This window comes from Amphibalanus amphitrite, unplaced genomic scaffold, assembly GCF_019059575.1.
Source record: "Amphibalanus amphitrite isolate SeventyFive unplaced genomic scaffold, NRLGWU_Aamphi_draft 001371F_arrow, whole genome shotgun sequence".
In the NCBI taxonomy this organism is placed as follows: domain Eukaryota; kingdom Metazoa; phylum Arthropoda; class Thecostraca; order Balanomorpha; family Balanidae; genus Amphibalanus; species Amphibalanus amphitrite.
This window is the reverse complement of record NW_024882864.1, coordinates 70759-94497: the sequence shown is the minus strand read 5'-3', so window position 1 is coordinate 94497 and position 23739 is coordinate 70759. Positions and strand designations below refer to the sequence as shown.

The 23739-nt window shown below is 47.9% G+C and overlaps 1 protein-coding gene across 2 annotated transcripts; it reads right to left on the bottom strand.

Annotated features, from left to right (window-relative positions):
- Nucleotides 1-433: 433 nt before the first annotated feature.
- LOC122372547 lies at nucleotides 434-18442 on the bottom strand. Of its 2 annotated transcripts, XM_043349846.1 has the most exons (5): nucleotides 18353-18442; nucleotides 12877-13072; nucleotides 11227-11346; nucleotides 1281-1477; nucleotides 434-852 (listed from the first exon to the last, which is right to left on the bottom strand). In XM_043349846.1, the coding sequence occupies exons 1-4, from the start codon at nucleotides 18435-18437 to the stop codon at nucleotides 1327-1329; spliced, it is 552 nt and encodes a 183-aa protein (XP_043205781.1). In that variant the 5' UTR covers nucleotides 18438-18442; the 3' UTR covers nucleotides 434-852; nucleotides 1281-1326. The 2 variants fall into 2 exon arrangements, with proteins under 2 accessions (XP_043205781.1, XP_043205780.1); XM_043349845.1 differs by having other exon boundaries at nucleotides 434-1477.
- Between the last annotated feature and the right edge of the window lie 5297 nt (nucleotides 18443-23739).

Genomic DNA, 23739 nt, shown 5'->3' with positions numbered 1-23739 from the left:
GTACCGAACTGTCCCGACAGTACCGAACTGTCCCGTACCGAACGCCGGGCCGAACTGTCGCGTACCGAACTGTCCCGACAGTACCGAACTGTCTCGTACCGAACTGTCCCGTCCCGAACTGTCCCGTACCGAACGCCGGGCCGCACCCGCAGACACAGCCGATAAACCATCCATCGGATATCAATGAAAATAAAACTGTGTACCAAATACAGCCTAGAGTAACACATGTGAAGGCAAAATTAGAAACAGGGTGCAAATCCTGTCGACTCACCAGCCCGCTGGCGAGTATGAGCCATACGGCGGGTCCAGTGTCCAGTGTCCAGTGTCCTCTGTCCAGCCCCGCGCCGCGTATACTTGTGCCGTTCGTGTAATGAAGTAGTGATTTTTTCATTACTCTTTCGCATCTCCAAAAATTGAAGAAAAACACCATCGCTCAATCATTTATTGTTACATAACAATGGTCTAGAATGCATACAACAAAACAATAACAAGCACATGAAGAAGCGCAGGATCCTACATAATAGTCAACAGCAGGCCGGTCGTCTGTTCGAGTCGGGTGGGCTCAGGAGTCCGGCTGAGGGATAGGACGCTACGTGTGCCAGGTCCCCCGCGGACCGGTGTGTGGCGCTGAGCGGTCCTATGACGTGGGACCGGTGGGACAGCCGGCCCCGCCGCTCCTGTCCCGCTGGGACAGCCCGCCCCGCCGCTCCTGTCCCGCTGGGACAGCCCGCCCCGCCGCTCCTGTCCCGGTGGGACCCAGCCGCTCCCGCTGTCACCCGGATGGACCAGTCCACTGGACAGGACAGGGGTGCAGGTGACCAGTCCTGTCGACAGGGGTGCAGGTGACCAGACCTGTGGATAGGGGTGCAGGTGACCAGACCTGTGGATAGGGGTGCAGGTGACCAGTCATGTCGACAGAGGTGCAGGTGACCAGTCCTATGGACATAGAGGATGGATCACAAAAGGCAGAAACATGTCATAAAATGGACCTCTCCGTTTATGCAGTGGCCTATGTATGCTTCTTATGTTTATGCGCTAATATTTCTGCTTATCACACGATAAATAACTCATTTAAAACACAACGCATTAAACGAACGAATATAACGAGGTGCAACCCTCAGCTACATGTTTTCTGGGAGATATGAACAAATACGAGGAGACACGTAATATCAAGCTATGCTTACAAGGCAGCTTTCAGTCTCCCGAGCAGCCACAGTAATTTCGACAGGGTCCTATAGCAGGAAGTTACTTCAGCCCTGACGACTGGTAGTGCCACCTACAGCGCACAGTCGGCGGTGCTGCCACCTACAGCCGGCGGCGGCGGCTCTAGGGGCTGACGCAGCGGCGCGTCAGCAGGTTCTGTCCGGCGGCCGTGCAGGCCAGCGAGAACGAGACCGTGGTCGACTCGTTGGTGCTCGTCGTGTACCACGTCACCACGTTGTCCACGGTGACGAAGCGCGTGGCGAAGAGGAAGATCCTGCAACGAGCCGAGGGGTCCACTGTCAGGGGGGTCGGTCGGCCCGAGCGGCGCACTGTCAGGGGGGTCGGCTCGAGCGGCGCACTGTCAGAGGGGTCGGCCCGAGCGGCGCACTGTCAGAGGGGTCGGCCCGAGCGGCGCACTGTCAGGGGGGGTCCACTGTCAGGGGGGTCCACTGTCAGAGGGGTCGGCCCTGCAGACATGGGAGCGCCTGAAAACCCGACTCTGTTCGTGCTGAACGGCTCAATAGCAGAACAGGAGGCGGATGGTCACAAATGCGTTTCCATCATCTCCAACATATAGGTGAATCATACTATCATGAAGGACAAAGATAAATTACAAGCCTGACGTCATTAGAGTGAATGGCGAGATATTAGTGAATGACAAAGGACGATCCCAACGCCTGACGTGTGTGACCAATACTTCCAAAGAATCAAACCTTAAATGCTGTCACGAACTCTTTCCAGACGAGACCCCGCAGGCGACGTTGTACCCATGTCTGGTCAGCGTCTAGGGTTACGTTACCGAAGCCGATTCAGGAAAGGGAAGCGCTCGATTTGGACAGATATATTAACTGTCATGCTAGAAACACATTGTGCATGTTTTTCAATCCAAAGGAATGTGCTGTTTCGGCTCATCTAACGGTAGCAGGCTTGTTGGCACAAGACAGGCTTTTGTAATAATTAGCATCAGTTCCGGCTCATATTGTCGGTCTGCACCTTAATTAACGTTCCGGGGATCGGCGCCAGGCAGAGGGGATGACCCGGCCGGGCTGATTACATTAGCCCATTCCAGGTGGTGCAGGCGCGAACAAACTGCTTCTGTCGTGTCGTCTGTCCAATGGTCTCATCCACCCGGATGAGATTGGAAATTTATACACACTGCAGCACTACGCTCTCTTAAAGGGACCCTCCCACCTTAACATTAGATTTGAGTTGAGATAGCCAAAATGAGGTCCCTAGCTCACAATTACCGGTTTCGGCACTCACAACATCGAGAAATGCCTTAAATCGGAAATATTGAATTTCAAAATTGCAGCATTTTAATTCAGAGGTGAGAGGGGCTAATGCAACCCCTCTGAATGTGTGACGTCAGCGCAGATATCTAACGATTTTTAAATGTTTGACTAAAACGTTTTGTAGCACGCGGTGGTATATGCTGCTTTGCGCGCAACAAGTGCCGCACTTTCAGCTGCCAAACTATTGCTTCCAAATAAAGTCGCTAGGAACAGCGGAGATCCCAAAAAGTAAACAAAAGTAAAAGTCTAATATCTTGAAAACCGGTGAATATTTTTCGGTGTAATTTGGTAGATATTCGTTTTCGCTATTTCTGAACCGAGCGACATCACTTTCATGCCAATTCATAAACTTTTTTGAAGGTGGGAGGGTCCCTTTAACCCGGCAGTTGCTGGGGTATTTCGCCACCCACCGTTTGCTGGGGAGGGGGGGGGGGGCGTTAAACGCCCCCAGCCGATAACTCGAGAACCAATAGGCGCAGCGAAACGCACGAGGTGGGAAACGAAAGAACGCGACGAGACGCTTCAGATGAGTACTTTGAAGTTGAATTTTGAGGTCACAGGTCGGGTTAAGGTCAAGTCAAACACCTGAAATCGGGCTTTCAGTAGCATGGACTTCAGGACTTCGCAATGGGCGCCTCTCGTCATAAACTCTGTCAAAACGGTGCACAATCCATCATATAAGGCCTACAAGAGTGTCAGCTCCATGTAGGGGTCAGTCAAGCATAGGTCAGGGTCAAGGTCAGGTCAACCGGGTAGGCAAATATCCCCGAAAATCAGAACTAATATTCGCAGCCTGGGACACATGTTTTATGGGTAATTTGGGGCGTAGAACACGATGGTGACATTCATTTTATCATATGTGCACGTGTTTGGCTCAAACAGTTCAATTTAATAAATGCATGTATCATGGTCGTGAAGTAGTCACGAGAAATTGCCAAGATTCAGTTCAAGATTTTGGACAATGCGGAACGATAATCAATAATCGAAGATAGCCATTTGATTGTTCATGGTATTGGCAGTCTAATGGAGTTTACGGCATGTCTGTATGTCTATTTTGTGATTTTATATGATTTTTTGAACATATGCCGTTTTTGGTCGAAAACTCAAAAATCATGACGTCACTAAAACCTCGATATCTCAAAAATTTTCCGACAGATTTTTTTGAAACTTTGTCACAATATATTTCAATCAATTCCCTACAGGTACTCAAAATTTGGCGCGTCTGCGGCGCGCCGTTTTTATGCTATAGCCCGGCGAAAAAAGTGGGGGCGTTTAGCGCCCCCCCCCCCCAGCAACTCGCGGGTTAATTAAGAGGATCACCGGGATAAAAGGCCTTTTCAAAATGTTTTTTTTCATTCGGTCAATCCATACAAAGCTGACCAAATTCAGATAACTTAACCTTTCCTCGCATTTCTAGACAAGAAATCCTTCCAAGAGAAGAATGTAACTACTTATATGCTTAGACCTTATATAGTTGTATAATTACAACTACTAGCTTTTATTGACAACTACCAGCTTGTACTGAAAGTTCAGTCTGATATCTATGTGCACGGATAAAACAATGAATGAATGTGGAACCTGGATGGAAAACTGCTAAATGTCCGTACCCCAGGCCATTCACATTCCAGTTCAGAGCCCTCCAGCGAGCTCTCCCATGGTTCACGAGAGGCTACCAGCCAATGTGATATTTATTCACTTCCGATGATAACACAAAAAGCAAATATTCTAAATAGCCAGACGTTTCGGCCTCAGGGTGCCTTCGTCAGTGACAATACCGAGATACTAATACATTAATAATATAATCAATATAATCTTTAATCATGTGTATTTTGAAAGTGTAAAAGATTATATTGATTAATTTATTAATGTATTAGTATCTCGGTATTGTCACTGACGAAGGCACCCTGAGGCCGAAACGTCTGGCTATTTAGAATATTTGCTTTTGTGTTATCATCGGAAGTGAATAAATATCACAATGTCTGACACGATACATACTACCAGCCAATCGAAGAAGAATTTGATCTTTTTACAATGCACGAATCAAGTGAGCAGAGAACAGGGTGCAGGAGCGAAGCGGACCAAGTGCAAAGGATCGATCTTTATGCTACACTGTAAAAATGTAAAAAGACTTAGAGACATGTTAGTGTGGAGAGCAAATAGATATTATAGGATTAAATTGGACTTACTCCACAAGAGAATCGTTTTCGGTCGGAGCTTTCGACATGTATTACATGTCCTCTTCAGCGAAGGTCGGTAATCGGGGCGAAAATAAAACGTTCGGGTCGAATCGAATCGCACAAGATGTCGGTGAGCTGCGCAGAGTTATTTCAGGCCGCTTGAATTATAAAATAAGCAAGCCTGAAACACGTGACGACAATAAGAGTACACTCAATGAGAAAGTCTACCAAAAAACACGAACGCATACCACACTAATAAAATCCTAAAAAATATAGAAATCAATACATACTATCTCGGTACAGAAATATAAAACGTTATACATACCTATAAATACCACAAAAGTTAAAAACTACAAAGATGCTAAAGCAGGTGGGGTACAAAAGTGTAAAGAGATCAATATAAAAAACACTATCACACGATATAAATGTTAAACACACTATAAAACTACTGGCAAACACGACGAATTATTGGCAGCCAGCGGTCTTGCAGCAGCGCACCTGAGTTTCTGTTCACATTCGCATCATTAGGCGACACCAAGACGGCCTCCCGCCGTCCCACAGTCCGGATGTACGCCGACTCGAGCAGCAGTCGCATCTGGTAGTGGTTGGCTCGATTTAGTACCTTGACCTCATCGAAGGCAGGTGAACAATCCCTGTGAGCACTGAAGGCCGATGCGTTGGCTCTCGAGCGAACAGCTCCACTCCAGCTCTCCCGGTGTTCTCTGACTCTGGTTCCCAGCTCACGGTCTGTCTCGCCGATGTAGACCACAGGATCACCGTCAACTTGGCAGGAGCACTCGATCTTGTAGACCACGTTGCTCTCCTGCAGCTTCGGCAAGTGGTGCTTGGCTTTACTGCAGAGCAATGATCCGATGGTCAGCGACGGCTTGGAGACCAGCTGGATGCCGATCTTGCTGGCTTCCCGCTTGAGCTGGTAAAAACAGGAGCCAGCGAACGGGACTGACACTCTGACAGGCGCAGCTGGTGAGGTCGAGCTTGGTGGTGACGGTAGAGCCCTGGCCTTCAGTCTGAGATCCGCTTGCGCTTTCTGGATGGTGGACTCAATGAATGGGAGCGGGTAGCCATGCTGACGGAACTTGCGGCGTATAAAGTCGAACTCCTGCTGGCGGGTTTTGATGGTCGTGCAGTAGCGGATGGCTCGAATGCAGTCCGATCGGATGGCCGACCTGAGATAGCGGGTCTCGGTGTATGATGAGAATGCCGGTACTTGATCAGTGCTGCATGCTTTCCGGTAGACCTTAGTGCTGAATCGGTCTTCCTTTCTTGTTATGAGGATGTCGAGGTAGGGCAGCTGTCGGTCAACTTCAATGTCAGTGGTGACCTTGATGTTAGGGTTCTTGCCGTTGAGCAGGTTCACCCACGCACTGAGAGTGTCATCGCTGCCCTCGAACAACACTAAGTAGTCGTCCGCATACCTGCAGAATGACTGGACTCTGCCTCCGCAGCTGGCTGCCAAGAGCTCCAGATCGAGTTCCCAGTGACCCATATATAGGTCAGCGACAACTGGAGAATAACTCTTGCCCATGGCTAGGCCTGCTGTCTGCCTGAACCATCTCTCCTTGTCACCATCTTGGACCACAGCATGACAGTTCTGGATGGATAGGCTCAGAAGGTCAGCGACTGCGTCCGGTTTCAGACAGGTGACATCCGAGAGGGCATCTCGGTTGTCTTGCAGCAGAGTCCGAATGAGTCTCCAGCTGGTCTCCAAGCCGTCGCTGACCATCGGATCATTGCTCTGCAGTAAAGCCAAGCACCACTTGCCGAAGCTGCAGGAGAGCAACGTGGTCTACAAGATCGAGTGCTCCTGCCAAGTTGACGGTGATCCTGTGGTCTACATCGGCGAGACAGACCGTGAGCTGGGAACCAGAGTCAGAGAACACCGGGAGAGCTGGAGTGGAGCTGTTCGCTCGAGAGCCAACGCATCGGCCTTCAGTGCTCACAGGGATTGTTCACCTGCCTTCGATGAGGTCAAGGTACTAAATCGAGCCAACCACTACCAGATGCGACTGCTGCTCGAGTCGGCGTACATCCGGACTGTGGGACGGCGGGAGGCCGTCTTGGTGTCGCCTAATGATGCGAATGTGAACAGAAACTCAGGTGCGCTGCTGCAAGACCGCTGGCTGCCAATAATTCGTCGTGTTTGCCAGTAGTTTTATAGTGTGTTTAACATTTATATCGTGTGATAGTGTTTTTTATATTGATCTCTGTACACTTTTGTACCCCACCTGCTTTAGCATCTTTGTAGTTTTTAACTTTTGTGGTATTTATAGGTATGTATAACGTTTTATATTTCTGTACCGAGATAGTATGTATTGATTTCTATATTTTTTAGGATTTTATTAGTGTGGTATGCGTTCGTGTTTTTTGGTAGACTTTCTCATTGAGTGTACTCTTATTGTCGTCACGTGTTTCAGGCTTGCTTATTTTATAATTCAAGCGGCCTGAAATAACTCTGCGCAGCTCACCGACATCTTGTGCGATTCGATTCGACCCGAACGTTTTATTTTCGCCCCGATTACCGACCTTCGCTGAAGAGGACATGTAATACATGTCGAAAGCTCCGACCGAAAACGATTCTCTTGTGGAGTAAGTCCAATTTAATCCTATAAAATGTAAAAATGTAATGTAAAAATGTGATGTAAAAATGTAATGTAAAAATGTGATGTAAAAATGTAACCCATTAATGCCGGAATTTTTATTTTTTGATTATTTAGTTGTCCTTAACAAATGTTAGCCACACGGGTCCCAGTAAGAAAACTGTGCAAGCTTAAAAAAATGTTCCATCGGTTCTCAAGTTATAAGTATGGGTCATAAATGACCCAACCGGCATTGGCATAGTCACAAATAAGGAGTTATCACGAAAACTGATTTAGCTAGATACCTTATTGTGTATACTGTATACCGGTCTCAGCCAAACAATATTAAGAGGCACTGCATTGCAATGCTTTGCAACGTCTCATTTAAGAGGCCGTTGGTGCCGCTGGCAGGCCTGTGGTGCCCCTGTTAGGCCACTGGTGCTCCAGAGGGGACACCATAGGCCTGACGGGCCTGTGGTGTCCCTGGAAGGACTGTGGTGCCCCTGGGCCCTGACAAGCCTGAGGTGCCCCTGACAGGCTTGTGGAGCCCCTGACAGGTCTGTGGTGCCATTGCTGGGTTTGTGGTGCCCCTGGCAGGCCTGTGGTGCCCCTGTGAGGTCGATGGTGCCCCTGGCAGGCCTCTGGCTGGTGCCCCTGGCAGGTATGTGGTGCCCCCTGACAGACCTGTGGTGCTCTTGCTAGGCCGATGGTGCTCCTGCAGGCCTGTGGTGCCCCTGACAGGCCCGTGATGCCCCTCGGCCGGCCGAGTCGCCGGCCCGCCCCGCGTCACGGCCCCGGACAACCGGTCCGCTCATGATATCCCAACATCGCAACACTAGGCCTGTGGTGCCCCTGATAGGTCGGTGGTGCCCCCGGGTGCCAGGGGAGGTCATGAGTGACCCATATGACCCCCCTCCTTTGGATCCGCCACTGTGATCTGATCACAACCCCCAGAAATAAATAATCGTATAATCATCAATTGCTTCCCTTGTATTCAATATACGAGAAAATTGACAACACTATTGCCGGCTGGGTCATTTATGACCCAAGGACATTTATCGAGGAAAAAAAGTTATCCGATGGCGACAAGAAGGGCAAAAATTGTCTTTTTCAGACAAATTTAGATGCCAGGTGGACGATCATTCAATAGATAGTAAAGTGCAAACATAACATAATATTACTTTTTGGGACGGCGCGCCATTGCCAATGACCGGCGGCTGTGCAGTCCCGTCGTCTTTGGCTCCAGAAACTTCAGTGGACGAGCTCACACGAGTTTTATGCGGCTCCGACGCTCGTCGCTGAACCCACAAATCCAACTAAACACACGCACAAGTTCCTCAAAGTGCCACTTGCCTCCATTTAGAAAAAATGTTAAGATGTTGCTTTTGGGTCATATATGACCCAAGCGGCATTAATGGGGTAATATAAAAATGTCCACTGTCTACTCGCATTTTATTAGTGAAAAGTGTCCGGATAACTAGCAAATTAGTAAACCTTTTTTACAGTGTGCGACGTAACGGTACTTACCACAGCATCTGCATTTTCAGGGATAAATGAATACTTTGGTATCAGTTACTGAGCCGCTGAGCGCGCTAGGATTCGATTTCATTTTAACTCGTTTTTCCTTTTAACTCAAACGCAACACTTAGAATAGGCATCTTACCGTTAATAGTGTTTTAACCGTCAATATAACACATTTACTGTGATATTTTAACCCGTGCCCCGCTGGGCTATTCAGCCATACGCGCCCTGCTGGGGGGGGGGGGGGCAGATTCTCCCCACCCCCCCCCCCCGTCTAACTTCCGAACCGATGGTCGTATAAGGACGGGGAAAACGGCAATCGAAATCTCTCAACAAGGCGGATCTTAAGTGCTGATTTTTATTGCTTAAGTAGGTCAGAGGTCAGGTCAAGGTCAAGTCAAGGGTACAAAATGCAAGTTTCTACAGTATCGGCCTTGCATCGTTTGCCGAAGAATGGACTGAGACTGATTGCCCAAAACGTGTTCTTAGGCTACCAAGGCAATATTCGTTGCATACAATATCATGCAAAGGTCAAGGCCAAGGTCAGGTCACCAAAAACGAAATATAGAAAAGGGCATGTGTGACACATGTTTTATGGGTCATTTTACTCATAGAATTCAATAGGCACACTCAATAAGTGATATTCACCAAGGTATTCACCACATCTGGATGAATTTTAGGTCGAGGCCAGGTCAAGGTCAGGTAAAGTGAGGTCAAATTTACAAGTTGGTTGTTAAGACCTAAAAAGGTGTCTATCTAATGCAGTTTTCCACGGCGAATCGAATGGTGCTATTTTTTGTTTCCGTACGTCTAGAACTTCAAAAAAAAAATCAAAAAAATTTATGTGTCGTGACGTCAGAAAAGTTTGAATAACTTTCACATTTTTAACCGATTCTTCTAAAAATTGGTATGTCGGTGCACATAGACCACTTCTCTGACATATATTCTGCATTTTTTGACACACTTAAAATTTTGGATTTTACAATGATTTTCCCAAATCACTTCCCCAATGTTGGGCCAGCCGAGCGCGCCGAGAGCGGGGGTGATGCGGTCAAATTTACGGAGACCAGAGACCAGTCGTGCGGCAAAATGTATGACCTTCTGCAGTCGGTCCAGGCGGGATTTGGAGGCACCACCCCAGACTGACGAGCAGTACTGGAGGTGGGGGAAGACATGGGTTTGGACAAGCGGATTTTAAGGATGTCTGGGGAGAGGTGATGACGAATTTTGAATAATGATATGAGGATTGCGTTGCACCGGCGGATGATGGAGGATATGTGTAGCTCCCAGCTCAGGGTTTGGTCGAGGAGAACGCCCAGCACTTTGATATGTTTTGTTGGCCGTATAGTTACATCATTTACGTTAATGGCGAAGTCTTCAAATCTATCAACTGAATTCTGCGTGCCGAAAAGGGTGAAACAGGTCTTCTCCCCATTCATTTTCAAACTATTCAAGCTAAACCAGTGCTGGAGGTGCTGGATGTTCTCCTCGGCCCGGGACTTCAGCACTTGGATGTCAGTGGGATTGGAGGGTGCTGAGTCCAGAATTTGGGTGTCGACCATCAGTTTAATAGTCAATACAGCAAATACAATACATAGCACAGTACTGATAGCGTTACCATGAAGGCAAATTTGTAATGTATTTGCGTGGTCGGTATTGATTATTGATTATTATTGATTATTATCCGCCTAAACAACACCCTGGTTGTATTTTCCAAACTGATGGTTTTATGTTTCCTCTAAACTGATGGTTTTTAGCGTGCCAAACAACTACAACAGTTCGAACTAGAGTCTAGCAGCAGTTATGTCATATAAAGATCAGCGGACAGTCAACTTTTTGGCTTCCAAGGCCCTCGGCCCTCTCCTTCATTTTTCGCATGATAAGGTATTTGGGTATTTCGGACCTACAGCCTTTGGCATTTCGCATGGTTACCTCTTAACCGACACGAAGTGGCCAAACTCATCCAGAGCTGCAACAATAGCGCGTCCATCCCTACAGCGGCCACCGGAGAGGAACGTCGCGCCGCTGGCAGCGGACACTGAGCGGACCTGCTGACCGATATACAGCTGACCTGCTGACCGATATACCGACTGAGGTGCTGATTATTAAAGGACATATTTGTGTTATGAGGTTATCGGTGGAGCCAACAGTGCATTTAGCAAATAAAAGTAAGTGCATTCAGTTATTTGTTGGCTCCACCGATAACCTCATAACACATACCGACTGAGCAGGGCCCAGTTCATATAGAACCCCTTTGCTACTAAGGGACACTTATTGGAAAGGGGGACCCGACAGATGGGTTCATGCAGCCACCGTTACACACCGGCACCAATGTTACCAAAAGTGCCCCTTTGAAAAGTGGCACTTTACAATAGTGACACTTGCCGACTGGCTTTTCTATATGAACTGAGCCCTGGTCTGCTGACCGACACTGACCTGGCCTTCTGCTCGGCGGCGGCGGCGGCGGCGGCGTCTGCCAGCGGCGGCGCGGCGGCCGCCAGCTCGTGCTGGTCGGCCTCCTCGCTCAGCGAGCCGTGCAGCCGGGTGTCAGCCGGACTGGGAACACAGCAGCCGGGTGTCAGCCGGACTGGGAACACAGCAGCCGGGTGTCAGCTGGACTGGGAACACAGCAGCCGGACTGGGAACACAGCACACGGGTGTCAGCCGGACTGGGAACACAGCAGCCGGGTGTCAGCCGGACTGGGAACACAGCAGCCGGGTGTCAGCCGGACTGGGAACACAGCAGCCGGGTGTCAGCCGGACTGGGAACACAGCAGCCGGGTGTCAGCCGGACTGGGAACACAGCAGCCGGGTGTCAGCCGGACTGGAACACAGCAGCCGGGTGTCAGCCGGACTGGAACACAGCAGCCGGGTGTCAGCCGGACTGGGAACACAGCAGCCGGGTGTCAGCCGGACTGGGAGCACACGACCGACGCCTCAGATACAGGTAGCCGAGCTACCCAACACAGCCGGCCGTTCAGCTCTCGCCGACCAGCCTCCCGATGATAGTCCTGTCGTTGGGGGGGGGGACTGGGGCCCCCACCTGTCGTTGGCGGGGACTGGGCCCCACCTGTAGTTGGCGGGGACTGGGGCCCCCACCTGTACAGGGTGAGCCATAAAGATTTACCCATCGAAAATTTAACTTTGTTTCAAGGCGCGCTGACATAGCTATGTCATCATCTTTTACATGCATATAACAACGTCATCTCCTAACTAATAAATGTAGTCTGTTTTCTGTATGCTTGCATTATTCTTATGTTACGCGCCCGAGACGCGAGAGCACTATGGCACGCGGCCGCCGCATCGTCTTTTCACTTATTTTCCTCGATTACCCATGCTATAACAATGCTGCGCCGTATGTGATTTGCGGTGTTTCAGGGACTCAGTAGAGTCGGGTTTTCAGGATATTTCAGTTTGCGAAGGCCGTGGGGCTGAAGTCGGGGATAAATTGTGCCTAGCATTCTTTAGACCAAGGAGTGTTCAGCAGCCAACACCCAGTGGTGATTCCTGAATTTCAGGAGCGGCGGATGTGCGTTAAGACGACCTCGCATTTCAGGAGCGTAGCAGAGGCAGTGGACGAGCATACATATACAAAATGAGCTACACTGTCAGGATTGGAGACAAATTTGCGACGTATTTGCAAAAGATGGCATACCTACGCCAACCCGTTTGGAAATAAAGTGAATTTATCGATGGGTAAATCTTTATGGCTCACCCTGTAGTTGGCGGGGACTGGGGCTCCCACCTGTAGCTGGCGGGGACTGGGGCCCCACCTGTAGCTGGCGGGGACTGGGGCCCCACCTGTCGTTGGCGGGGACTGGGGCTCTCACCTGTCGTTGGCGGTGACTGGGGCCCCCACCTGTAGCTGGCGGGGACTGGGGCCCCACCTGTAGCTGGCGGGGACTGGGGCCCCACCTGTCGTTGGCGGGGACTGGGGCTCTCACCTGTCGTTGGCGGTGACTGGGGCCCCCACCTGTCGCTGGCGGTGACTGGGGCCCCCACCTGTAGTTGGCGGGGACTGGGGCCCCCACCTGTCGTTGTCGGGGACTGGGCCCCCACCTGTCGTCAGTGGGGAAGGACTCCCACCTGTGGTGGTCGGGCAGCGCGGGCGGGCGCGGCGCCGCGGCGCGCCTCCGCCGGCGGCCCGTGCAGGCCACCGTGGGCAGTGTGTTGACCAGGCAGCTGACGGGTACCTCCGTCGACACGGTGGTGATGGTCAGCACCGTGGTCGTCGACGTGATGATGTTGCCGATCAGCCGCTGCTGGCGCAGCAGGTCCTCCTCTGCCGCAGACGGAGGGCGCGGTCAGCTCCGCGAGCAGGCCACAGCGGCCCACAGCGCTTTCCGCTCGACTAAGGTCTTTTTACCTTTAATTTTACGTCTGTGTAAATAATCCTAGGCATACAAATTGTAGCAGGGGAGACTGGGGCGCATTCTGTCACATTTTCCAAAATTGGCTCTGGCGCGCACACTTTCAACTGCTGTTGTTTGATATTTTCCTGGTATATTCCTAAGGGCTCCGCCACAGACTTTTGGTGGGGGAAGGGGGGACAATCTGTCCTTCGCCCATCGCCCTAGTGTCTCCTCTAAACCTAGGGTACCCCCGAATCCAATTCAGTTTTCTCATCGGATTTAGGCCACTTATTTTTCGTCATAGTCCTGACACGATATTTTTTTTTAACTAAAAAAAGAAAAGAAAGAGAAATGGTATGTCACCTGACCCATGTTTTTATATTCAGTTCTAGCTTCCGCACATTGCCCCACCACACGGAAAAATACTCGAAAAAGCAAATATCATACTCGAATGGCATCTATCTCAAAGTTTTGCGCTGAATCTGAATCTGTTTTAGCATTGGTGGTGAAAGTGCAGGTCAGGTCTGGTCTGTCCCACCCAGGGTATATAGAACAACGGGTACACCAACGACGCGGAAAGCGCCCATTTTACCTGGATGAGTTACATGGAAGGTGATATATTTTTTGAATATGGAATAAATAGAATAGAGTATTCCATTCTTACGAGTAAAGCCAAATTTATAAAGCAGTTATTTTTAAATTATATTAGCCAGAAATAACATACTAGCCATAGTTTAAAACTTAGCATAAAGTTAGTTGAAAAGCCTATAGTTGATACTAAGATGGAAGGAATCCATGGAAGGCGGAAATGGCGCAGCTGTTTCATTCTTAAAATGTGTTCATAAGCAGGATTCATGAGATGCTAGCGACATCTATTAACGTAATCGGGGACGCTCATTGGCTGATAGAGTCCGTGAGCAGTATCGCTAACTTACGCTAGTACAGGGTTGAGGCAATGTGCGCATGCGCAGGAACTAGTGCTCTCATGGAGGGGCTTTTGGTACCTCGGGCAGCGCCCAATGCTTTTTGGACCTGTTATGGCCTCCGCATCGAAAAACGCTAGATAAAAAGGTTGTAGAGGAAGCTTGAGGCTACCTTTCCCCACAATAATATTGGCACTTTATCTTATAGCTTACGTGTGGGGCTCGCTTGAAAAAGGTCGATTTAACATGCAAAGCCTATGGGGTAGTAGTTTTTGAGCGCCCATTTGGCCTAATGCTACCAACTGTTACTGGCTACCCCTGGTCCCACCGGCTAGCCTAAGTAGGGGTCAGCGAGCACGGAAAGCTTCGTAACATGTTGCCTTATGCGTGGTTCACACCGGATCCGTAATGACGCCGTAACCGTTACGGCCGTAATGAGCTAGACATTTCTCAAGATTCCCCAAGCATTGCGACTTTTCTAGACGAAGTTGAAATGTGGCAACCAGCCGCCGTAAACTGGCAGCGTCCACCGTACTCGTTACGGAAGGTAACAGAAGTTGGGAAAATTGAACTTTTCGGCCCGACCGGCCGCCGTAATGACTTTTGTTGACATGTATCTCCAAAACGGTTTTACTGTTTGATGAGCGGTCTTCTTTGGAGAGGGGATGTATCCTTTCTTCATGGAACTGTGCTATCCATAAAACTCATGAGTGCCTGTTACAGCGCGTGCCACTTGCGACGTGAGAGGTTCCAGAAGAGCTAGTCATTTCATAACTCGGGAACGGCTGAAGCGATACAGCTCAAAATTTGTTTGTTATTTTGGCTGGGTGCACACTACACATCCGGTGACCTTTGAACGGTTTTGAATATCTTCAGCGCGTGCGCACGTGCACACCCCTTTTTAATATCTCGGGATCTGCTGGGCCGATAGCGCTCATATTTTGTATGCTAGACGACACCTAGACGACACCATGTAAATATGAATATTGCACAGGTTGGGCAAAGACATTAGTATGCACGTGCGCACGTGCGTACCCCTTTTTAGTATGTGGGGATCGGCTGGTCTGATAGCGCTCATATTAAGTATGGTGAAAAGCACTATGTTTTTAAGCATACTGCACGGGCTGGCAAAGACATTGATTTGCACGTGCGCACGTGCGTACCCCTTCTCCATATCTGGGGATCCGCTGGGCCGATAACGCTCATATTTTGTATGCCGAATGACACCATGCTGACCTGCAGATTGTACTGGTCAGCGAGGGTATTGGCTAGCACGTGCGCACGTGCACACCCTTTTTCCATAACCGCAGATTGGGTGGGCCGACAGAGCTTATTACGAGCGAGCGAGCGCAGCGAGCGAAGCGAAGTCTTTTCAATATAACGGAAAAATCTCAGCATGAGCGGCCCGGCCCAGCCCGGCCCAGCCCGGCCCGGCCCGGCCTGTAACGCTTTTGAGAGGCTTATATCTCAGCAACCGCTGGACCGATTGGCATGCGGTCTTTTTTTGCTGGGTAGCCCCATCCCTTCTACCCCGTAATTGGCTACTTTTGATGCATCTCAGTGACCGTCGTGGCACGTGCCACGTGAAAAGCCAAGGGTGTTCAAGCTGTTTTGCAAAAGTAGTGATTTTGATAGGCCCATATCTCAGCAGCCGCTTGGGCGATTGTCTTGCGGTAATTTTTGTAGGGTAGCTGCATCCTTTCTACCCAAGGTCGGATACTCTTGAATCCTTGATCTATGTGAGTGACCCCCACTGCACGTGCAAAATGCAAAAAGAAGAGGTGTCAAATTTGTTCCCATTTTAATAACTCGGTAATTACTGGGCCGATTTCGCTGAAACTTGGCATACAGGTAGGCACCCACCAGGCAATGCGATCCAATGTGTTGCGGTTAAGGTGCTACTGCACGTGCGCACGTGCAGGGGGCGCTTCCAGATCTCGAGAACGGCTGGGCCGATTGCGCTCAAATTTGGTACACGGTTGGAGACCGGTTTGTAGGGTGCCCTGCAAGTCAGTTTGGACCCCGCTTGCACGTGCGCACGTGCAGAATGCCGCTTCCAGATCTCAGGAACGGCTGGGCCGATTGCGTTCAAATTTGGCACACCGCTAGCGACCGGTTAGAAGGGTGCTTTGCGCAAGCCCGTTGGAAGTACCCTCTCGCTCTTCCGCACGTGCAGGGCTCACTATCTCGCTCGCTCGTTCTTCGCCCCAAAAGGCGTTTGTTTTACTGGTATTAAGTATGGTGAATAACACCATGCATATTAGTAGACCTTACAGGTCAGCGAGCGTATTGCTGTGCACACGTGCGCGTGCTTACCCTTTTTAATGACATGTTCCGATTGCTTGGAATTGCATCTGATTCTTTGGTAGGTTAAGCCAAGGTATCACCGAGCAGTTATGAAGCTTCCAAATGTTGACGAGGGTAGCGGTCTGCTCGTGCGCACGTGCGGACCCTTTGGCCTTTTACCTTAGCTCGAATCTGCCAATAATTATTATTTCTTGTGAGCATGCCCTCAGCGTGTAACGCTCACGGCTTACTTTGTATCTTGTATATGGAGTTCTGAGTTCTGAGTTTCATGCAGTTCTGAGTAAACTTCACCGGCCATATTGCCCCCGCTACTTGCTAAATTTGATACTTGGACTTGTAGATATTTGAAGATGTTTGAATCCACATTGACTCTTGGCAAGCCAATCGAGCAAATGGTATACAAGACAGATTCTGGCGTCCATCACCCACGAATAGCAAAGAATGTAAGAAATAAATTTCAGCGTTGACGGGCATAGACATGCCCTCTTGTAATACAAGAAATAATGCAAGAATCTCCGCGTCCAGTGCTGAGTGTTCTGCCCACCGGCGTTTAATTAACAATGCTATGACTCGATACAATTGTAGACCGCTACGTCAGAGTGAAATTAACAAATTAACCCGCGCCGGGCCGGGGGGGTGTTTGAACACCCCCCCCCTGCGGTTTTTCGCAGATATCTCAAAAACGGCGGCGCGGAGCGCCGCCGTTTTTGGCACACCTGTTCTTGAATCTTTTCCGCACATGTTGTGAAAATTTCAGACCCAGGTCACCTTAGGTCAGGTCACCAGGTCACACCAAGTGACCTCACCTCAGAAAAAAATAAGAATGCTCGTCATAGCTACACCGATTGATCGATTGCCTTGAAACTTTCAGCGATTGATGAGAGCAACATTATCTACAAAATGTTAATCTCGGAATTTTGATATCGGTGACCTAAGGTCAGGTCAATTTTACGACCTCTCCATTATAAGTCAATGGGAGAAAAATGAAAAGCGTCTGTTTTGCACGAACGCTATTCTAGACACTCTCAAACATCGAGATGTAGGTAAAATGGACACACTGAACCGGAAAATGGCAACTGTGACCCCTCGTTATGTCCTCGAGGTCATCTCAGGTCACGAACAGAATCTAACAGTTTTTCGCTAATAACTTCTGATAGAGACGTGCTAGAGCGCTGAAAACGCCTTACATGTGTTCGGCTCGACGTTGCGGATCGACTGATATGCAACATGACCTTTTCCGGTCAGGTCATGACCTTGACCTGAGGTCAAATTTTCAAGTTGACCTTTCAAGGTCAAATTATAGTTCATTCGACGCGTCTCGACGAGAGGAACACGATGGTGGCAAAAGTAATGTCGTGGCTCTTTTGAGTCAAAAGTAATTGCCGAAAAAACGTTTTTCGTAAAACCGGCTATTTTTGGAGTTTTTGCCCTCTGGAGGCTAAACCGTTGACCTGAGGTCAAATCTGAGAACATTACTCAGAAAGGTCTGTAAAAGGGCTATCGAATGCGCTTTTCTGCGGTGCTGTAGCTCTATCGGTTCCCGAGATAGCCGTTGGCAGTTTCCAAAATGTTGAAATAGTGGACATTTGACCTTTGGTGACCTCTGGTGACCTGATCTTTGACCTAACCCAAAAAATGACCGAAGTGTTTTTGGCGTCTGCACCATTCGAACTCGAGAAGTGTCTTGAAAGAAGTGAAGTGAGAAGTGACCTTCAAGGTCATGGGCCGAAGTCAGACAGATCTTATCGTTTTGGTAGATGAGGTGACAGCAACCACGACCAATCATGTTCCATGACAGCCCGGGATCATACAGAATCTCCAGTGACGGACGACGTTATAAGGAAATCGTGTTCGTGTAATTACTTTCCACCCCGTACGTAACTGCATGTGCATTGTGCAATCACCACTGCAGTCACCAATCACAGTTCTGCATGAGCTGTCCGTTTACGCAGCCCAGCCGCGCCCGCTCGTCCGACTCACCGTTTGTGCTGTCCGCCGCTGAACAGACGGCTCCGAGGGCCGCCACCGCGCACCCCAGCCACCAGAGGAACATCTTGCCCTGCATCACTGCCGTCCGGACACTGGCGCACCGGCGCCCCCGGCGCCCCTTTATCATCGGCACGGGGCGCCTTTTTGCGCCGGCCGATCGGCGCTGTCGCCGTCTGTATTCTGCCGAGGGAGCCGAGGCCGCCGATACCCTGGGTATGCCGGGACGGGCCACTGGCCAGTGACTGAGATGAGAAGTTCAGTGACTCCGGTCGGAATTCCCGGAGACTCCGAAAACCTGTCGACCCTGGCTCACACTTCACCCCACAACGTAAACATAAAAAACACATGCAGTAAGTGGGATCCGAACCCACGCTCGGCTACCGTTTGATCCAGGGTATTTTCTGCCCCTGGCTGGCAGAGCACTACACTGAGAACAATATTAACCCTCGCCCTGGCAGGGGGGGGGGGGTCGATGCGACCCCCCCTAAGGTTTTTCGAAGATAGCGTAAAAACGGCGGCGCGCAGCGCCGCCAAATTTGGCACAGCCTATGGGGCAACCTTTTTACATATGACCTGAAAATTTTAGGTCCGGGTGACCTTGGGTCAGGTCACCAGGTCAGAAAAACCGGTACAAGGTCATGGTCAAATTTCAATTTTCTGTTTGCACCTGTCCAACTCACAGTTTTCGACTGATTTCCTTCAAACTTTCAGGATGTGCTAAGTTCACCGAGTTGTATAACATATAGTCCGTTTTTTTTTTAGGTCACTGACCTGAGGTCAGTTAGAGGTCATTACGTCGTAATGTTAAGCCTATGGGAAAATACTAAATTCGGAAAATACTGGAGATATCCGCTTCGTTTTATCACTTTTGTGCTTTGAAACCACGGTACTTAACAGCAGGTCACTTGGTGCTTCTTTGTTTGGTGTACTTATCCATGGGTCAGGTCAAATGAGGTCAACTGAGGTCAAATGACGTTTTTGCCAATAACTTGGCACATAATGACGCTAGATCTTAAAAAATGGTATCATTGTGTTCCTGGTGATGAGCCGAATCAAATGATATGCGATATGATGCAATTAGGTTAACTTGAACTTAATTTATTAAGTTGTTTACTTAAAATTTAAGAAAAACTTTAAGTACACTTAAGCAAGCTAAAAAGTATATCATTCGACGCGCCTTGACGTGCTGAGTTCACTGGTGCTTTTCTTTTTGCTCTATCTTAATTAGATCAAAAGTTATAAGCGAAAAACTTTTGACCTGTTTTTAGCGAAATTTTTACATTTATACCCCCAAAACCCCCCTAAATATTGACCTAGAGCAACCAAATTTGCACAGGGGCGAGAACTCCGGGGGGCCCACCTACCTACCAAATTTGGTGTTTCTAGGTGCCATAGGAGCCAATCGCGAGGGGGGGTCGCATCGACCCCCCCCCCCCCTGCCAGGCCGTGTTATGAAAAATGCCCTGCCAGGGCGAGGGTTAAATCGACCTTTTTCAAGCGAGCCCCACACGTAAGCCAACGGATAAAGTGCCAATATTATTGTGGGAAAAGGTAGTATCAAGCTTCCTCTACAACCTTTCTATCTAGCGTTTTTCGATGCGGAGGCCATAACAGGTCCAAAAAGCATTGGGCGCTGCCCGACGCCCCTCCATTGGGCGCTGCCAAAAGCCCCTCCATGAGAGCACAAGTTCCTGCGCATGCGCACATTGCCTCAACCCTGTACTAGCGTAAATTAGCGATACTGCTCATGGACTCGATCAGCCAATCAGCGTCCCCGATTACATTATTAGATGTCGCTAGCATCATGTAAATCCTGCTTGCGAACACATTTTAAGAATGAAACAGCTGCGCCATTTCTGCCTTCCGTTGATTCCTTCCATCTTAGTATCAACTATACGCTTTTCAACTAGCTTTAGACTACGTTTTAAACTATGGTTAGTATGTTATTTCTGGTACATATATTTTAAAAATAACTGCTTTATGAATTTGGCTTTTCTCTTAAGAATGGAATACTCTATTTTTTCCATATTCAAAAACATATCACCTTCCATGTAAATCATCCAGGTAAAATGGGCGCTTTCTGCGTCGTTGGTGTACCCGTTGTTCTATATACCATGGCTGCATGCACGGTAGGCGATCGCGAAACATAAAACACCGGTCTAGGCTCGCGCACCGGTCTAGCCTCGCGAAACCTAAGAAACTTTTCCGAAAATTGGAAAACAACGCATATAAGTCGACAGTAAATTCATCAAAGATTACGCTTATTGCATTTGCATGGCTCAGGAGTCATTTTTTTTTCGTAGACAAAGGTATCGTTAAAGACAGCGTTCCGTAGCACTCCATAAGGGGGATAATCACAGTTGATTTTTACGCTCTATGAATATTTTGCGTAACGATGAAATTGCTAGGTGTTGAACATCCATTTTGCATGGAAAGTGAAATTTAGACGTTTAGACGATTCCGTCATAAAAAGCAAGTAGACAAAATCAGTTCAAAATGTCTTATAATTAGGTTAACTATTAATTTATAGTCTTTTCTTCCGCCGAACATAACGTTCACTGAATTTACCAAGTCCAGCAAAAAAAAAAAACGTATTACGAGGAAGAACTGAAAATAATGCTGTATCGCTTGGACTAAGACACCATCTATTAGGGGAGCCAGTGAAAATTTGCAGCCACTTGCAGCCCTGGCATCCAGAAACTTTTTTCTTCTAAGGGTTGGCACATGAGCATAGGGAGTAAATGCCCTAAATGGTTATTTCGCAACAGCTCAAAACACCCCGGCGATAGAGCTGCGAGTTGACATACCTGACCTTTTAATATGTGAGATGGTGCTTTTTGCCATGATGAATAGATATAAATATGTAAAAATGATCAATAACATGGCAGAAATGTAAGACTTTTATTGTAAAATAGGCCAAATATGAGAATGAGCTTTCGCTTTACAGCATCATCAGATTCATTATTTTATGACATTTAAAAATTCTAGCTACACACAAAGTCTATCACGCGCTCAATGTTAGGTGGGAATATCGCAATGCAGATACATACATTCTTGACACGGACAATTTCGAACATAAATCTTTCAGCACATATGTAGAAGTGTACAAAGGCAAACAATAGGTTAAAGAAACGAGAGGCACGAATTATATCATTCACATCTAGATATCTGATAGGTAGAAGAGTACTGGGCCGACGAGGAAGCCCGGCTAGCCCGGCGATAGCCTCGTCGGCCCAGTACTCTTCTACCTATCAGATATCTAGATGTGAATGATATCTTTCGTGCCTCTCGTTTCTTTAACCTATTGTTTGCCTTTGTACACTTCTACATATGTGCTAAAAGATTTATGTTCGAAATTGTTCGTGTCAAGAATGTATGTATCTGCATTGCGATATTCCCACCTAACATTGAGCGCGTGATAGACTTTGTGTGTAGCTAGAATTTTTAAATGTCATAAAATAATGAATCTGATGATGCTGTAAAGCGAAAGCTCATTCTCATATTTGGCCTATTTTACACTAAAAGTCTTACATTTCTGCCATGTTATTGATCATTTTTACATATTTATACCTGACCTTTGATGCAAGCTGGATCTTGGGACCTATATACGGCCTTGCTTGGGACACCAACCGCACTTTCAAGTCAGGTCAGGTCACTGCCCTATGACGTCATAAATTAACCTATGCAGCATGCACGGTCCTCGGATGTCGCAACTTTGCAACGCTCTCAGTGCCAGAGTAACTTTCATAGGGAGGTGAAACTTTCAGGACGTCTTATGTCTTCTGTCTGTCCTCTAGAGATCTTACAATCTTTATATCTCGGATTTTTCCTAAATATCACCTAAGGTCGGGTTGGTCACGTGACTTCACCTGTAAGTCAATGGGAAATATGAAAACTGTTATTTTGGCGCCATGCAGGAATGATAAAACAATCGTCTCAAGTACATGGAATTGTTATTTCATTCACTCCTTGCAAGATCTGATGCTTCATTTTTGCATTGTTGACCTTGCATGACGTCATTTATGACGTCAGTAGGGTCATACGCGTTTTTCGTCAATAACTCCCGATCAAATTGCGCTAGAGTCAACAAAGTCACCAATAGACTCCGAAAGACCTGCCAAATCGAATGCTATGCGATATGACCTCGTTCGACCAAATTCGCGACCTGAAGACCTCTGACCTGACCTTGACCAGGGGTCAACACCTTACGGTGGCCTCGCCTGAACAAAAAGTACACCATTCGACGCGGCTGAGCAAGGCGAACACGACGATATCAAAATCGTGGTTCATCGGCCATTTTTTCCGAAGTTATTTGCCAAAAACCAAACCCGCTGCTTGGGTTACGTTATGAAATGGGGCCTTGCCGGGCAAGGTTTACGCTGTTTCATGATATGCTTAAATGGGCAGGGCATCAATGTTTGAATAAAAATTGTTTTTAAAGCAATTCACTATGAAGGTACACACCATTTGAATGTCTTACCCAACTCATGTCGACTGTCGTCATAAATTTTGACCTATCCTCAAAAATATTCATTAGTTATTCGAGTGGTAATAAGGCAAATTGCAAGCTCACCACAGAGCACAAATCCTGAAAAAGGTAGTTCTTATTTGTGCTTATTAGATCTTCAAGAAGGTTGCTCCTAAATATTGTAGTTCTAGCATAAAAAACATGGATGTTATTAAAGGGACATGTTCATGCCTAACATAGGGAATGGAGTTGAGATAGCAGTTTTGCTCCTTATATGCTAAAACCACATAATCCGGAGCCATTCGTCTCAAAAATATAAATTGACAGCGCTAGAGAGCAATTTCGATGGTTTTACCAGATCGCCAAGGTCTTTACCAGATATGACCAGAGGTGTATGACGTTAGCAAGAAAAAGCCTAGATTTCAAGTTAACGGGAACGAATTCTCCTAACTGGTCTTTTTTAAAATTGTGTTCAAGATTGTCCGCAAGCAGCATGTTGAGACGACGCGGGCAGACGGAGCGCGAATCGTCGCAAAGCTCTTCAGAATGCTTGCTTCTGATTTGGTATTATTCTTTGACGTTCCAAGCTGAAGAACTCAATAAGACTTTCCTCATACATTTTGCGCGTTTTTGTTTGCTGGTTGTCAAGGCAAACAAACAAAAGCCAAGATACTAATAAGAAACCAAAAATCCTTTTGCGCGCTTGTTATTTTTCCAGTAGCTTTGCTGTCAAGCAAAGCCGTTCAACCGAAGCCGTTGTTGATAAAGCAAAGCTGTTTTCTAGTAAAATTGTAAGTTACCAGTGAGTATTCGCAATGCATGCTTGGATTTGTTTTTTTTTTAAGTAAATTGAAAGGGATCCAAATTATTTTTTAAATAAAGCACCAGTTCAGCTCTAGGTCATTTTGTC